We start from the raw sequence: 18,044 nt of genomic DNA, 5'->3' as shown, positions 1-18,044 counted from the left end.
AACAGATTAGCTGAGCAAATGTACTTATTGTACGTGTAGGTGTGAGAAAATAGCAGATTTATGAAGCGCCTTATGTAACCAAAGTGCAGCCGACGTGTCTGATATAGAAATTATTTATTTTAAGCCGCATTCTGCAAGAATGTATTTTCAAAATGGTCATAATGAATGTAGGAAATGTAGCATCAATATTGAGTATAGTTGTTACTAGAAAGTGGATTTTCGGATTACCCGTAATCCCGATGGAGTCTCTGGTGACACATTGCGTCGTGTACAATGATCACTTTTAAAAGAAGCTGCCGTATAATTGTCGGTTAACGCGTCTTCCAGTTTTTCTGCAAGTCACGAGTTGTTAACTGAGCGCTCGTCGGCGAGGATTGCCAAAGCTTTTGTAAGACAAAACCAACAAACAGCTCAGTGACACTATTTGTCTGGAGCTTCTTTTTTAGCCTTTTACATCATTTTTTTCCACATGAAATGAATGTAATTTAAATGGCATTTGTGTTCAGTGATTGTAGCGTGACCCTTCATTTAGCTTTACTGTGGAGTTAATCTGTAAATATTGTGTATTTTCAATTTTTGTTTTTGTTTTTCCTTTTCATTTTTCTTGTGTAATGGGGTGCGTTAAGGGACCTGACAACATCATTTTCATCCATTTTTTGTCATTGTAACAACACGTTAAGGTTCTCACCTGTCACACAGTGCTGCAAATTATTAACACATATTGTTTACAAGGTGTCGTGTATGACAATTCCTCTGGTTTTTATGTATATTTTTGATTTTCAGAAACACAAAGGAGATCAGAATACTACACTACAGCTAACAGACTTCAAACTTTTCATGTACTTGAACTTTCTTGTAATCGCACCGTGGTGTTTTTAACATTTGGGTTTCAGGGAGCTTTGAGACTGGAGTTTCGATTTATTTATGTGCTATGAATTTTCTGAAACCTTTGAAGCCTGTGCATTTTATCTAAACAGGCCGTGTAACTGTAGTGTAGATCTTGTGCAGAAACACACATTTTAAGAACTTAAGTACGCTAAAGATGGCAAAAAAAAAATTTAAAAATCCAGCATTTACACATTGGATTTTAGTTTATTCACTTCTTTAAAAAGTTTTTGTTCTTTCAAACTTTATAATCTTACTAAACTTTTTTGTGTAGAAGAAAAAAATAATTAGCCTGTAGTGTATATTGGTTTCCTCAGGTTTTCATTTTGAGCTCTGTTTAATTAGAGCTTGATGCAAAGGCTTTAATTTTACTTTTAAAGAGTCCTGCTGTGATTCATGTTTGAAACGCTCTGTGTGTGTATCTGAAATTTTGTGACATTAAGAGCTCGGTTCTTTCTGTCTCTCCTTTAACATCTGCAGTTTGACACTTTTTTCCCTTTGTACTTCACAGTCATTATTCTTCTCTTATACATGTAAATTTTAACTCGCATCTTACAGAGTATCTGGAGAGCTTCCCCCCCCCCTTTTTTTTTTTTTTTTTACATTTTTCTCAGCATGCCAGCTTGGTTTTATCTCTGCTAAATTTTATCAGACTGGGTGGGTTTAATTTTAGAGGAGTACTGAATCAAACGCTTGCCACAAACTTCATTTGTGAGTTGAAAGAGCCCCCTGCTGGACATGTATTTCATTGCTTTTGTAATGTGAATAGGAAACTATTATTCTTTGCTTTTGTAGGCCACATAAAATCCCCTCCTTCTAGGGGCTCCTGTCCTTTCATCAAAGTAATTTTCATATTCGGTTTTAATGGGTTCCCGTCAGAGACGATAACACTGACCTTGATGAGATTCAAATGAGACAGCATCAGCAAACTAATGTGACCTAAACTTTTTCAGCGTGCTGATGAAAGCACCTCCCTCCATATATTGAATTTAGCTTCAATTGATATTAATGTGCACCAGTTTGTGGCTTCAGTTGAACTAAACAGCATAATAAGTAGGGAGGACACAAATTGGCTGCTGATGACACAGCTCACTTCACTAGAAATTTGAAGCCATTCATATTACTCCAATTGTTCTAAGTGGAAAGTGTCAGATGAAAGCAAACTCGTGGACGGAGTCATTGAAGGTTGAAGCGTCCTAAAACAATAACGCCGCTTTCATACGTGCACGTGTTTCTTTCTTTTTTCCTTCTTTTTTTTTTTTTGCATATTCTCTCCAGTAATGTAAGTTGATCCGGTTGCCACATGTGATCTAATCTTGTAAGCAAAGCCTGTAATGAGATGTAATATGTAGCAGACTCTCAGCGTGGTCCCTAGGATTAAAAATGTCTGCCTGCTGGTCTCAGTGAAACTGATCTCTGCTCTTTTATAAGCTCATGTTGTGCCGTGTGACTTCAATGTTTGTTCTTTGTTTGAACACCTACCTCAGTCTTGGTTTACCACAACTACATGATTAGATTTGTTGTTGTTGTTGTTGGGGGGAGACACAAAAAAAAATGTTGCCTTTTAACTGAAAAAGCAAATGAAAGCCTCATGTCTATGTAAAAACACACATATTGCAGTTCTGTTATCAGCCGACGTGCTGATGGGATGACAGAGAACAGGCGCGGTGATGTTCCTGTTGTTGGGGGACTGTAAAGGGGGGGGGGGGGGGGGGTTACCAGGCATCAGAGGTTATACTTTACAGCCTTCTTTGCAGCTTCTTTCATTTACACAGATTAATGGCATCTGCCTTACACGTGTGCAATAAATGTTATTCAGTGCGTGACTTCCTTGTATATTCTGCACTTACACTTCTTTTCAGTAAAACTTTATTCACAAACCTGATGCTGTTTCTGTGTTAATTATTGTTCTTTTGTTTTGGGGGGTGGGGTGGTAGCCAGTTTACTATTTCAACATGTTTTTTAAAATGTGGTGGCGTTAATAGCGAGGGATATGTGTCAAACTAGTTTGGAATTGAACTTATTTAAGCAGCTGTGACATCAGAGAAACAACTGAGGCAAACATTGTCACTGCAACATTCATGTAGTAGCTGCTCTGGAGATTTTTGACTATGTCATGAGGAAAAGTGCTTATTTCTTAGAAGAAAATGGAAATTTGTATCTGTTACTGGGAAAGCACCATCTGCTGCAGAGGATCTGGTGATGTGATTGAAAGGTGCAAACAGCTGGCAGATTGTGAGACTGTTTAGTCAGTTGTGACATTTGTATTTTATTTTATTTTTAACTCCGAGGTTCTTGGAAAAATGGTTAAGAATCATTTCCTGATACTCTTTACAAAATATATTTTTATCTTTAATCACACCGGTATACAGAATAAATTAAACACTCCATATGCTGTCCTGTGTATTTCTTACTTTGATGATGGTTTTCCCTCATCCTTCAAACATACTCCCACATATGCACAGCTGTGCTCTGTTGTCATTCTTTACAATGAGGCAACATCTCACATCAGGGGGTTTGTAGGGAATAGTAGTAACCACTGTTCAGTTTTTACAGATTTACACCACACAGCAAGCCTGAAAAGACAGTCAGAAATGTAAAACTATATATTCAGAAGAGGGTATCGGAAAGGTTATCTTTGGAAGATCAGCTCATAGAGACCATGATGGTTTGAAACCCTCAGCTCCCCCACCCCCAAAAAATCCTCATCCTGATTTAATTTAGTTAATTATTTGAGATGTTCTGGGAAAAAGTGGAGGAAAAGGAAAAGCTTTTATTTCGGAAAACTAGTTAAGGGAGACCACAAAAAGAAAATTCAGGCAGAGGTACAAGGAGAGTGGGATAAACAACCATTTCTGGTCATTTTTATATGTCGGAAATGGGAGCACAGTCCTGAATATATCAAAACATCTCTCAGGTAGAAAAAAAAACACACCAGAACAGGCTAGATTTTTGCAGCGCATAAAAAAATATATATATGTGTGTGTTTTTCCACGACTCAAAGAGGCTGGCTGCTTCTGATGGAGATGTGGCTGGCACAAAACATGCTCGTAAGACAAGAGGTTAGCGAATCAAAGGCACTGTGCCAGCTAGAGCCCCTGGGAAGAAACTGTGAAAAATGCTGTGTGCTCAGGGGAGATAATTCGACAGTCTTTCTGTTCTTTGCCAGAATGTCTCTTAGTTTCCTGCAGGTCCCTTCACATCCAAGGACTGCTGCGCAGCTCCTGCCTGAAGGTTGCAGGCTGATGGGTCACAGTAGCCATTAGGACCGGCTGGACCCGGAGGCCCGGGCACACCGAGCTGTCCAGGAATACCAGGAGGTCCCCTCTGCCCATCCTGACCGTCACGGCCATAGCCAGGCCTTCCCGGTTCCCCTGTGATGACAAAATATGCTTTACTTAGTTGCTGACTTTAATAAACAGGTTAACATTTATCCTTAATGTAGCAGCTACACACATGATTTATTATAAAAGACTGTTGGTTGCTTTTCAATAGATTAGATTTAGCAATATAGGCTTTATTATTTTATTTTTAGGTTGTTTAACTTTTGTAATGTGTAATTGTGCATGATGATAGTCATACAGAGATAAAAATGTACTCACCAGGAAGTCCAGGTGGTCCAGGTTGACCTTTCGGTCCTCGAACAATGGGTCCTCTGGCCCCTCTGTCTCCCATGTCACCTGTAAGACGTATTATATAATGAATGGATTTATTTACAAAAAACAAAAAGAAAAAGAGAATTGTGCCATTGTTTTGTTTGATGTCTAATTAAAAAGCATATAAGGAGAGCGCGTTCATCACCTTTGGGTCCTTTTGTTCCCATCTGTCCTGGTGGCCCTTTGAGTCCTGGAAGGCCTCTTGAGCCAGCATGCCCGGGGAAGCCGTTGTCTCCTGGAGGACCAGGAGGCCCTGGTGGCCCGGGTTTTCCAGGTAAACCAGCAATGCCAGACTCTGGCCTCCTTAAACTAGCAGCTAACTGAGCCAGCTGTTCTGTGGAAGCGCGACAGAAAGACGATGAGCCATTAGGTGAAAAACAGTCACTGAATGCTTCTCAACAGCTCTAGTTGATAGTTATCAAGGGAACTTTCAAGGCATAACACTTGAGAATAAATCATTTGTCACCAAAAGGCTCATTTCTAAAAACTGATGTCACACTTAGGTCTGAAACAATTCTCGCGTGGCAGCTCTTAAACTTGAGCACTGGACACGATGGAGGTGAAAGTGTGGTCATGATATCCCTCAAGCCTTTCCTGCTTTCAACCTTTTTCCATAGGACACCAGTAAATTGAGCAGAAAGGAGATAATATTCTTTATTTCAAGCAATCAGTGACAGAAAATTTATGTTCATGGTGCAAAGGATCCAATATTAAACTCCCGTGGCTCCCTTCTGCACGGTATTTTGCACTTAAAATTCCAGTTTTCTGGCTCCTGATGAAAATTCATGCTGTAGCTGCTCGACTGCTCTTTTTTTTTTAAAGATTTCCTTCCCAGGCAGACTCTTTGCTTGGAGCAGAGGAGTGTAGGTCTGCTGGAGGTGAAATTAATTTTTCAGCACATCGGGTATAAAATAGTCATGAGGATAGGAGATGAGTTGTGAAGACGTAAGAGCAAAAGAATGAAGAGAACAGAGGTTGTGACTTCGGTGAAACATTTCTAAAACTCAGAGGAGGGATCTTTCATCCATCAAATAAACAAAGGCTGAAGCTTATTTCATGTTTTGGCTATGAGACCTTCGCTTTTTCAACTTCAGAGTATTCAGCAACCACCCGGATAAATGAGAAAATGCAGCCGTGGCTCTGTGTGTGGTTGTGTAATGAGGCATTCTGGGACGTATTAAAGTCATGAAATGAGGCACGGAGGAGTGATAAATGGGGTCAAAGGCCTATCTTTTCTTACCTTGCATGACTCGCATGCAAACTTGTTTGATGTGCTGATCACTTGGCTGTTTACCCTAGAAGGGAAGAAGGAAAAAGACGACTTAATAGATTTCATGACAGAGTTTAAGGCATTTAATGCAGAGACTCAACAGTGAAGCAGACTATCTTAAAATGAAAGATTATTAAGTCCTCTTTATGTTGAGAAAACACTGCTGTTCTTAGGCTTATATAACAGGATTAACAAACACAAAGTGCACAGCGGTAGAGCAGAATACTAGGCTTACTTTCTCCTCTCTTGAAAAGTTGACATTTGTGGAGATACAAGTGTTCCCCTTACAACCGCGCAGGTGTTGAATTTGAATTTGGGATTTCACTGATCTTGATAAGGAAGCATTCCTTTTGCTCACCTCCCTGTAGAGGGATGCCAGAACACCGGCAAGCCGGGGGCAAGTGGGGATTCACTTCACGCAGACTGAAGTATCAGGTGGGTGCAGAAACTTCAAAGATATCAGTGAAACAGTATTTCAGGAGCATCTTAAATTTTGGAGTTTGGTGTACTCACTGTTGCTATATGACACTCGTCTGTGTTATTATTTATTTTGCAGTATTATTAGTATATCAAAGCCATCAAAATAATAAAAGTGTGTATGGCTGTAATGAACCCTATATTAACTTAAAGCTTTACAATGTGTTTTTTCATTAACCTGCTTATTATTATTCTGAGGAAAAAATATGCGAGATTATATAATTACTTCCTAAATAAAATTTAAAAAAATAAATACATACATACATGCATAAATTTATTTCTAAAAAATAAATGGATGGCATGATGACGCAGTGAGCTCAAAGGAACAACGCCCGGAGTTCAAATCTTGGCCCAGGTACGGTGGCGCTGGGAGGTCAAAAGTACTACGACTTTAAAAGAAAATCACAAAAACACAACAAAGTGTTTTTGGGAAACATTTACGTGACAGAGCAGCTGCAGGCGTTACAAGCTAACAGTAAGCGGCTAATAGAAAGCATGTAGCTACAGTATTTAATGAATCGTGACTAAAACACACAGTACCTGCATCTTTTTTCTCCCTCTCCACAAATGAATCTTCCGCTTTATTTAAAGCGTCTCAGAGCGATCCTGCACATGCTTTGGTTTCTGTCAACTTCTGCATGTCACGTTATTGTCTCCTCAGAAACATGCCTGTTTTGTTTCGTGAGCTTTTGCAGCGTTTTTCTACTCGCTGGTGTTTTGTGTTGTTGTTGTTTTTAAGTTGCAGTGCATTTGACCTCTCAGGGCCACCATAAGTCTGTTGTTTTATCTTGTTTTTTAATTAACTTGTTAATTATACCTAGAATTCTTTGTGGCTTTTTTTTTTTTAAGTAAAACATTAAATATACACTGAAATCATTGCATTATATGATTGATCGTGTTTTTGCTTTCTAAAGCTGTGGAAAATGTGGCATGTTTGCATACTCTGTAACACATAAGGCAAATCCTTGATTCATTTTAGAAACTACTTGAAGAAACAAATGACAGATAATGAAATTTTAGCTGGGTTCACATCACTTCTGCTGAAAACCATTTATATAAGACAAAATTGTTATTTTATGTAATAACATTTATTTATTTATGCATTTACAATTTGACTATTTTATTTATTACATTTACAATTAATTGTAAGCCTTAGGCCCGAGACTTCGGTTCATGAGTGGTAACTACTTCTCTTGGACCTACCGCAGGACCCTGTGTTCCTCTGACTCCAGGTGGGCCTCTGTTTCCCTGCATGCCCCGTGGTCCAGGTGTGCCAGGTGGTCCTTCAATACCAGGCTGTCCTCGACTTCCCTCGGGACCTATTCTGCCAGCCTCACCGGGATTACCAACCTAAAAAGACAATAGATTTTAGACTAAAAGCATTTTAAAACCTCAGCACATTGTCAGTCACTTGGCACATAAAGGTTAAAAACAACGAATTTCAACTCACTTCCCCTTTAGGGCCGGGTTCTCCCGAGTCACCCTGTGACAAAAATAACAAACACAAATGTTGGAAACATTACAGATGTGCTTTGGTAAGAGTGAACATGTAAAATATGTCAGATTTATCCTGTTAGTGTTAGTGTAACCACTTACAACATCCCCCTTTTCTCCTGGATTTCCCTCATCACCTTGAACTCCCTGTGAAAAGAAAGGAAAAAGTTTTCAAATAATCTATGCAAAGAAACCCATTTGTTATTTAAATTCAGTATTTTCCTGTTAAGAGAGAATTAATTCATTCCTACTTGCTCTCCTTTGGGTCCTGGTTCTCCACGATCTCCCTGTAATTTATAAAAACAGATGAAGACGCCATGCAAAACTCAGAAGTACAAAATATTCCATTTGTATACTCTAGAGGGAGCCGATCAGCTGGTTGTTGTTGATTATTGAGTCCATTTTTACCTTTTTAGCATTTTTTAAGCAAATTGTCTGAATTTTTTTATTTACTTACCCTTTCTCCTTTTATTCCAGGCAGACCAGGAGGACCTGGGAGACCAGGAAGACCAGGGTCACCTTTGGGTCCCTATAAAAAATAAATATGTACATCAGAGAAGTTGAAACATTTAAGCAAGGATAAAGAAAAAAAATGTCCAGCACAGGCCCCCCTGGCACCATGCTTAGAAGTAACTGTCATAAAGCTTAGCATTGCTAGTCATTCTCTCCGGCGTGTTTGTGTGTGTGCCATTCTCCGTTTGATCACCGTCCGGCTTTCTGAGGAATGCCAGGAGAACAGAGAGCTCTTTCAGCCCGCTGCTTGGTCTCCCCTTACTGTGAAAATAGACCTTGTGTGAGATCCGGCCTCCATCTATTCTCTGAGACATTCCTGCTAAACAACAGCCAGAACTTTAGAGTCTGAAGTTTCCCTCTCTTTGGTTTCTTTCATTCAAAGTTTTTTTAAAAAAAATCTATAGATAATTAAGGAATGTAGTCTACCAGCTTTTCTACTTTTCTACTGTTGTTGTTGTTTGTTGGGGACACATTGGCTGCCAGGCCTTTTAAAGTGATGCATTTTCCCAATTAAGGTAAGAATGTAACCTAATATAAGCTAAAAAAGAATAAATGTTTTCCCAATCAAAATGATTCACTTAACAATTACAGTCTAATGAATTTTTCTTTATAACATACCCGGGGACCTGGCTTTCCAGCGGGACCTGCAGGACCTTGCTGTCCTCTATCTCCCTGTAGGTCAAAAAGAAGATGATAAGAAGGTGAAATGGAGTAAAGTTTAAATCTAAAACACAAGCATAACAGAAATTCTTCTTGGGGAAAAAAAACACTTACAGGCTCACCAATGGGCCCGACAGATCCCAGCTCTCCTTGTTCTCCACGCTCACCCTGCAGTAACACGATACAGTGTCATAACAGAGGTGACACTAGCTATACTGATGTTTCCACAATCCCTGGTCATACTTACGAGTTTGCCAGCAGATCCTATTGCTCCAGAAAGGCCTGGGTTACCAGAATCTCCCTGTATAGAAACATCAAAGCTTATTTCAGATAGTAACAATTTAAGAGAAAAAAATAATAAAAATCAATTAACAACAGAAAAATCTTCTTTTTTTTTAATATATTGATCAGGAAAAACACCTTAGGGCCACTTGTGCCTTTTGGTCCAGGTACACCAGGCAAACCCTAAAAACAGAGGACATGCATTTATATACGACACTAGAAATGGAAAACTGCTTTCAATCAGAGGAGCAATGTACCATTCTTAAAATGAACATCACCATAACGGTAAGAGATAAAAGCTGGATTCGTGGATATAATTACATTTTGACACAAATAAGAAGATAATAACTCGTAAGGCTTTTGCAATCATTCGAAATTTCAAGATGATTCTCATAAATTCCCTAAACTTGACACATCAAAACTCTGCTCTGGCAAGTTGTGCCTGAGGATGACAGTAATCACTACCTGACAGCACCACTATATGCTATATGCGCACTGTGTAATATTCATTATAAGATGCGACCCAACAGTTCTTTACTGAAATGTAAACCCAGAGAAAATATGTGAGCTTAGATAAACTGTACCCGTTGAAATGACTACCATACTCACTGGAAGCCCTTGAAGTCCAACCTCTCCAGGGATGCCTGGCTTCCCAACGCTTCCCTACAGGGAAATAGAGCAAAAGATTAATCTACTGAGAAAAATAGATGTGTTTACTTTCTATAATGTTGCAAGTTATAACACCAGTTATAACTATTAAACAGTGTAATAATGCTAAACCTTTGCTCCAGGCATTCCAGGAATACCCTCACGACCATCCACACCTGGTAAGCCCTGATGAGAAAGGAGAGAAAGAACAATGCATGGTTTGCTCACAATGTGCACTATCTGATAATCACAGGATTATTTGTCATCACTGATACAACACTCACAGACTCGCCCTTGGGACCTGGAACGCCTGTGAGTCCTCTTGGTCCTTGAGCACCCTAAACAACAAAGCAACCCAACGGTCAATAGTTTCTAATGGCCATAAACAAACAGTCTAGTTATTCTTATGTTTTATTTATGAAAATATTCATATCTGTGATGATAAAGTGCTGCTGCTTACTTGTTCGCCTTTAGGCCCGGGTTCACCCATAGCACCTCTTTGGCCTACATCCCCCTGAAATAAGTTGTCAGGTTATAATTACATGTCATCTTTAGTTCAAAGCAATCTTATTTATGTAGCTCCGTTTTACAACAAGTCTGCCCAAGGGACTTATATACAATATAGCAAGGTAAAGACCCCTCAATATTCAGGCAATCCACAATGAGCAATAAGAGAAAGAGGAGAGAGAAAAAAGGAACGTAGAGACCGAGGAGAACAAACAGGACAAAATGCAAACTACGAGAAAGAGTACACTAAAGGTAATGACATTCAGTATTTGCATATAAACAAATCAGGAGTGAAAACAGGGGGAGTGCAGAGGAAATGCTCAGTGTTTCATGGGAAGTCCTCCCAGCAGCCTGGGTCTATAGCAGCATAACTAATGAATTGTTCAGGGTCACCTGATCCAACGCTAGCTCTAAGCTTTTAGAGATTTAAGCTTAATCATGAAAGGAGAGTGGATACTTGTCTCCCAAACCCAAGTTTAACTTAAGAGGAGCATGAACCCTCTGCCTCTCGTTCTAGTTTTGGTAACTTTATGAACCACAAATGTATTTACATTGAAACAAACTTACAGCTGCCCCTGCAACACCCTGTGGACCTGGATCTCCATCAGGACCTCGAGGTCCCTGCCAGAGAACAAAATAGGTATTAATATAATTTAATTACAACACTTTACCAATTAAACATGATTGATCTTGATTCTTTTTTTAGTAAAGTCTTTTTACAATATTTTAAGTACAATAAAATACAGCACAGACTATTAAAAAAAACACGAAAACAATTTAAACACATGATCTTGAATTTTAAATCTAGCTAATGTGTTTGGGAAATGTTGTGGCAGGTCATGTTAACCCTGTGTTGGTTTTATAATGTGGCATATTATAAAGCCAACACAGTGTTTTTTTTAAATCAGTGACATGTCTGGACTGCAATCAGTTAAGCTAGCACCCACAGTCTTTAACTGTGTAGCTATGCTACTGTAAGACATGGGAGTAGTTTGGTATTGTCTTGCTGAAATAAGCAAGACAATACTCATAAAATATGATAATATTGATAATAGCAACATATGATATCCTGAAATATAATTTGGCACTAATTGCGCCTTTACAGATGTGCAAGTTACCCATGTCCCATCAGTTGTACCCATGTCACACCATTAATACCATAAGCAATGCTGGCTTTTGAGCTAAGTGCTAGTAACAGGAATATATTCCAACCACAGGATAGTTATTGATAATTTTGTTTCAGATGAACTGCAATTGAACAACATTTTCTTTTCACTTTGCATTTATGGATGCAAGAAAAAAAAACTGTGTTTACTGCCAACTGTTTTCATATGTGCTTGTGGGCGACTGCAGCATCTACACTATAGAATAATGTATTTTTATTAATGCAGTGCCCTCAACAATATTATTCAAGACAGGACTCATTCAATTTATGGATCATGTTACTGTTCGTTTGCCAATCAAATAAGTTCATCTCTTTTTAATTGCTAAACTTTTTTCACTTTATTTGTGACTACTGGTCCATTTTTTTAATGAACTCATGGTATCAAATTCAAAATGAACTCATATTTTCTCCAGAACTTATATTTTATCTTTTAAGAATATTTAATTTCTAAATTAGGGTTTATTTAAATGATTTACCAATTACTGTTTACATACATGGTGTCGTGGGCTTAAAAATGAAAGAAACATTTACCCTCTCTCCCTTTGGGCCCATCATTCCCATAGCTCCACGAATTCCCTGAGCTCCCTGGATCAACAAACAGGTTAAGCAGATGCCTGGTGAGCATATTAACAGAACACAGAACAGTAACAAACAAATTGTAGCTTGAAAGACTCTTAATTCACTGATTAAGCACTGTATCTCACCCTCGGTCCTTGGGCTCCAACCTCCCCTGGACTTCCCTGCTCTCCCTCCGCGCCCTCGATGAGTGAAAAAAGAAAAAAAAAATCATTTGAAAAGCAATATTTAGTTAATCAGATGAAACATTGGGCTGCAAATTTAACTACATTATAAGAGTGTGGGCATACTGTGAACCGTGATGGCACTGGCAACTTATCAGCGTGTTTCTTTTGCAGAAAAAAACAAATTGATGTTGCTCTTATCCACTGTGTGTTAATTAGAAAATAGGGGCAGCCATTCTGAAAAGTGTTTAATACCCACTTCTTAATGGATTGCAAGTGGGGAAACCAGACAAGCATTTAACCGGTCCCCAGCTTTGCAAATTACAAATAATATATTTGCTGCCTCTGTGGTACACCCGAGAAAGCATATCCATTAAGACAGATATTTATCAGGACCAGAGCGGAGCACATTTTCTCTTGTTAAAAAGGGCAATTTATTCTTTTAAATATGCGAATCAAAACCAGCAATTAAAATATGTAAACAATATATGGATGATAATGAAATGTTACATAACAAGCCAAAACTAATGCAGTCAAACAAGTCAGCCGCTGCTTTTATTATGAGAGAAATTAGTAGTGCTTGATGAACTACCATCTGATGTAAGATTCAGAATTCATATTCTTCTATTTGGACAATATTCTTGCTCTTCAAGAAGATAAAAGTTATCCAGACTGTTAAATCATTCAAAAAATGTCTTGATTTTCTGGTGATTGGATTTTGTTTTGAGTGAATGAAACAATAGTCTTCATGTTGGGTGAAGGTTGGAGTCGGGTCATATGTCATATGTAATATGCAATTTAGATTACCATTGTCTCCTTCGACTTCAAATGTAAATACACCCCATGCTTTTATATAAATAGCATTGCTTTCTACATGATGCCAGTTTCTTCCATATAAACGCAACATTTACTTATTCTCTACTTCAACATTACTTACAAATATCGTGAGATAATACTCTTAAAGCCCCGCACAGTGCTGTTCTGTTGTTAACTGTAAATATATTTGTGAGAGTTGTGTGAATTGCAGGCAGGCAAAAGGCACCTCAAATGAAACTTTCAGTGAAGGAGAAAATCACTCTCAGCGAAGGAGTGCAAGCTGACAGTAAATCATATCCTGGCATGGGGGTGATAAAGGGAGATAGCCCCAGACTCATTTCCATTTATATAGTGCGTGGACACATTACAGGGAGAAGCTAGATCTGCTTGAATGTCATTTCGAATAAATCATCGCCCGTGCATGACAAGGAGTCAAAGAAATTACACACAAGCTTGTATCACTTCCTCTTGAAATTGAGCAGCACAAATAATCCTTGTCTCAGTGGTGTTGGGAATCAATTTTTTAAAGTTTAAGTCACGCGTATTTTTTTCCCCGATGTGCAACGTTGTGACAGTTGCGGGGGGAAATCCAGTGTTTTTAGTGATTATTTACACTGTTATAGGAGTATAAATTTACTTTGTTTATGTGCCGAGTGTTTATATCAGTTCATATGGCTGAACATAGTCGTGGAGTAGATTTCAGTTTGCAAGCATTAACATATTTTACCTTGTGTCCTTGTTTCCCAGGTTCTCCTGCTTCACCCTTTGCACCTTTGTGGCCCTAGAAAAAATGCAGATCTATTAAAAAAACAACAACACTATTTTGGGATACTAATGTGATTTCAGAGCAAACAAAAGTGACTTCTATTCACCTTCATGCCAGGAAGACCAGGATGTCCCGAGGTCCCAGGTGGACAGGAGTTGGGACACTAAGCAACACAATAAAAGTCAGAAAGTATTCCTAAAATCTAGTGTAAAAACAAAACAAGAAATATGGAAAGTAATTTTACCAGATCAGTGCTGCCAAGCACTCCAGAAGCACCCTGAAATGGAGTGAAAACTGCAGTTAATATTTTCATAATTCAACATCATCAGTGATTAGAGGAGCTTGTAAATACACTAAAAGAAAGACAACTGTGTTTATTGATAGCAGCTAACCAATTAAACCTAATGGCTTTAACATGTACATCTAGAAAGTTTGGAAATTTCATCAAATCCCAAATGAACCTTTAATCACTTACTCTGGGCCCTGCTGCTCCACGAGGTCCCTGTGGCCCTCTCACACCCATGGCCCCCTGTGATAAGAGAGTAAACACATCAAGTCTACACAGGGAAGGTGTGCACATAGTGTGTAATTGCAAACATGCAAGAGGATAAAAGTACAGCAAGGCATTTCTTGAAGTTGAATCACATGCAAACCACCATTACCAGCTTACAATTTGATTTTCAGAATAAAAGATGTGGATTATTTTTTGATTCTGATTGTGTCAATTATATCGGTATATACAAAATAAGCTGTAGCACAGCTGGGTCACAGGAATGTGGATTTTTTTATTTTGGATATTTAATGTACTGTTTCATGTTTCATAGGACAAAATATATTTACTGTGATTAGAAATATATATTATGATTTATTTTAAAAAGGCAAAAGTCCATCTTTGATTGAAAAATATGATTTACATCTTTTGGGGGTTGACTTTTTTTAGGCAAAATAATTATTTGTAATAAAAAGAAAACTGAATTGATTAGATGATACTTTCAGGTTGGTAACAGTGTGTTTGAGTGTGAATGCATTCTCCATGTGCACATATATATTTTGTCGCTTTATAGGGGTATTAACGCATCGTACCTCTGTCAGTTCACTGACGTTACAGAGTGTAGAGATGTACAATGCAACTTTTATATGTTTATGTATTTTTGGTGGTTTACGCATTTGCCTAATAAGCTAAAAAACCCCGGTGAGATCCTGGAAGGATGCAAAAATCCTTTTAAGGATGTATCAGTAAGGGCTGCCAGATCAAACATGTGGAACTACCTGCTGTGGCTATTTCTTGTGAATAAGGAAATGGCTGTAACAGTAGTTTCTTCTTCTTTTATATTATCAGTTTGTAATCATGAAAGATACTTGTATCCTCTTGTATCCTCCTCACTGTCTCAATTAAAAAAAAGAACAACAATGGTACTTTTTCTCTGCCTCTACTCACAGGTGGTCCAGCTTTTCCCAATTCACCCGGAAGTCCTCCAGGTCCCGGTGGCCCCTGCTCACATTTCAGATCATTCAGTATTATTGACACATGTTGAATACAAAATAATTTAAACTTTTAGAATTACAGGAACTTGTATTTGTTGTGTAAACAAATTACTTACAGGGGATCCATCTGGCCCAGCACCCTGAGGAGACGTACAATATGATTCAATATGAGTGATGTACAGGGTTTGGTGAACATAGCAATGACTTAAACACTAAAATTTAGACAGCTTCTATATCATATGACTTCCAGGTGGCCTCGATTGGCTATTTCCTTTGACTGGTGGGGTTCAAGAGGAAATGTTACTTACAGCTGCTCCACGAGGTCCAGGTTTCCCAGGTTCCCCCTAAAAAACAAACATAATCTTCAGGATTAGGTATGAAATTCCATTTTCAGGTAAAACTGAGCTATTTGATCCTGCAAACAGTTCAAATTAACATTCCTTCAGCTCATCACATGACTGAGCTGGGCCCACTCGGCCAAGCAATGTTTAGCCTAATGAGGAAAGATGTTGGGGCTTCGTGCCTCATGGGGATTACACAGAAGACTTGCAGGATTAAGTCTCATTTGTCATGAGGAATTGGTTTATGCACTGCGGCTCTTTCTGCCATGCCAAAAGACTGGACAGCAGCTTGGCACCATTTCACTGACAGTCTCTGAAGCAGGAAAGCAAAGGCTCATTAGTCACTCACTTTCTGTCCGGGGGGACCGTCAGGCCCAGGATCTCCAATGGGGCCTGTCAAACCCTGCAGAGAAGAGTCATCGAGTGAAATTAACACATCATGGCAAATCTCAAAACAAATCAAGTGCCTGTTTTGCTCTTATATTTGAAAAGACACTTTCAGAATTTAAATATGTTGCTTATGATGTCAAAAGGAAATGCCTTTCACCCCACCATCCCAGTCGATATTTCCAAATTGATCAGCTGATCCCCATATGTTACATCATCAAAATACTTGTATGGGAGGAATTCTGCTCTATTCTGTTGGAAGTGGGAATAACTTGACTTTAACACCCTAGAATTTTAGTTCACCCTTTCTGCTCCGTCCACAAAAGGGTTTTCAAATTATCGAGCACACAAGAAAATATAAGCGCCAGGTCAGGGGGCAAAACTTTAGGACTGCAACATTCCTCCGGCTCTTTTCAAACACGACACTGAAAGAAATCATTCCACACTGTTTTGAGAATTTTCAACAGGAGACACCAACAGTGGCCTGCCAAACAAAGCTCCTATTGTTTGTCACTTTGGGTGCAGTTTCTATATAGGCAGTGACTTTTTTTATCTTATATTTTGAATTAAGTAACTGATTTGGTCTGTTTAAACTTCTAAAGTGAAAGGGAATTCACCTAAAGACCAAAATGTAAGCACAAGATGGGCTTTTGTGTTTTCCTAACCCACTGCTAAACTCTGAAAGGAACCTAAAACATGCAGGCCGTGATGCAAAGGAAACTGGGACTCGTTCATCCTGTCAAATAAATTCCTCAAATTTTTGCACACATGCACTAAGATCCCCTTCTACATCTAAAATTTCAGTGGTCCCTCCAAAAGTCTAACGTGCAAACATGACCTATAATGTGGGAGGAACACACCTTGGTCCCACCCCCTTTGCAGGTTTTCTTGATAACTTTATAAAATAATACTGATCCTAATAGTACAAAATATACTTCACTCACATCATTTCCAGGAATTCCAGGTAATCCTCCAGAGCCAGGTTTACCTGCATCTCCGCCGGGTCCCTAACAAAGGTTACAGATATTCAGTGAAAAAGACACACAATTGATACAATTACTTAAATCTCTTACTGTAATACTTACAGGAGGACCATCTTCGCCATTGTCTCCCCTCTCTCCCTGAAACAAAAGAGATTTAATACTTTCAGGGGTCCAAACACTGAACTATTTTTAAAGTGTCTGACAGATTATACTGACAATGGTGAAAAACTATAAGCACTTACAGCAATGCCATCAATTCCTGGGACACCTGCAGGTCCAGGGGGGCCAGGGGGTCCTTGGTTATTCTATGTATAATGAAATTAATTGTAATGTAATAGGAAAATATCTGATTTCGTTTCTGATAAATACCCAACAATTTTGTCCCTCTGACAAAAGCAAATATGAAAAGAGCAAGAACAGGTGCACTGCCATGTTATAGACAGGGCTGTCTCTGAAATACTGAAACAGAATTTCGGTAGCTGACAAAATACTGAAACAAAGAACCAATTTAAATGAAAGCTGAAAATCTTGCATTTTCCACAACAGATTGATGCTCAAACAAATTAACCGAAGAAAGAAATCCCAGTCTAAGCATAATTGCAGGTAAATTAACTTTTTGTTTGACATGCACGCTTGCAGAAGAACTTACCAGCACTTCTGCCACATCTGTCTAGAGACATAATAGAGAAAACAGGGAGAGAGAGAAACATAATGAGACTTACTTGAGAGGAGCAAATAAGGACAAGCTGCAAGAGCAGCACCAGAAATGGCCCTTTAATGCGCTGGGCCCCTGTCATGATCTCCCCTGTGCAGGAAAGGTAAAAGTTGTAGTCCTTTCTCTGGGGTTTGTTGGGTTGAAGGAGCCCCCTGTAAAACAACCCAACTGACTCCGGCTAGAGCTGTCTAGACAGCCAAAGGTCCCATAGCTTTCAGTGGCTCATGTATATTCATACAATGACCGGTTACAGG

The 18,044-nt window shown here is 38.8% G+C and overlaps 1 protein-coding gene across 1 annotated transcript; it reads right to left on the bottom strand.

Moving 5' to 3' along the window:
• Window positions 1-3,141: 3,141 nt before the first annotated feature.
• On the bottom strand, window positions 3,142-18,022 carry col9a1b (collagen, type IX, alpha 1b). The gene is made up of 32 exons (XM_085181748.1): window positions 17,798-18,022; window positions 17,318-17,380; window positions 17,178-17,213; window positions 17,037-17,099; window positions 16,055-16,108; window positions 15,673-15,708; window positions 15,481-15,504; window positions 15,318-15,371; window positions 14,355-14,408; window positions 14,124-14,156; window positions 13,986-14,042; window positions 13,841-13,894; window positions 12,262-12,315; window positions 12,089-12,142; window positions 10,960-11,013; window positions 10,346-10,399; window positions 10,170-10,223; window positions 10,018-10,071; window positions 9,847-9,900; window positions 9,376-9,420; window positions 9,203-9,256; window positions 9,070-9,123; window positions 8,914-8,967; window positions 8,240-8,311; window positions 8,034-8,069; window positions 7,885-7,929; window positions 7,739-7,771; window positions 7,492-7,638; window positions 5,782-5,836; window positions 4,687-4,875; window positions 4,488-4,565; window positions 3,142-4,259 (listed from the first exon to the last, which is right to left on the bottom strand). Exons 1-32 carry the CDS (start codon window positions 17,870-17,872, stop codon window positions 4,063-4,065), a joined length of 2,040 nt encoding a protein of 679 aa, XP_085037874.1. The 5' UTR covers window positions 17,873-18,022; the 3' UTR covers window positions 3,142-4,062.
• Window positions 18,023-18,044: the final 22 nt, after the last annotated feature.

Source organism: Neolamprologus multifasciatus, chromosome 13 (genome assembly GCF_963576455.1).
Source record: "Neolamprologus multifasciatus chromosome 13, fNeoMul1.2, whole genome shotgun sequence".
Classification (NCBI taxonomy): Eukaryota; Metazoa; Chordata; class Actinopteri; order Cichliformes; family Cichlidae; genus Neolamprologus; species Neolamprologus multifasciatus.
This window is presented reverse-complemented; position numbering and strand designations above follow the sequence as displayed.

Coding starts and splice junctions, on each gene's coding strand:
- col9a1b (XM_085181748.1), bottom strand. CDS start 17,872: ATGACAGGGGCCCAGCGCATTAAAGGGCCATTTCTGGTGCTGCTCTTG. Junction 17,100..17,177: donor ATGGCGAAGATGGTCCTCCT/GTAAGTATTACA, acceptor AACCTTTGTTAG/GGACCCGGCGGAGATGCAGG. Junction 7,639..7,738: donor AACCCGGCCCTAAAGGGGAA/GTGAGTTGAAAT, acceptor TTGTCTTTTTAG/GTTGGTAATCCCGGTGAGGC.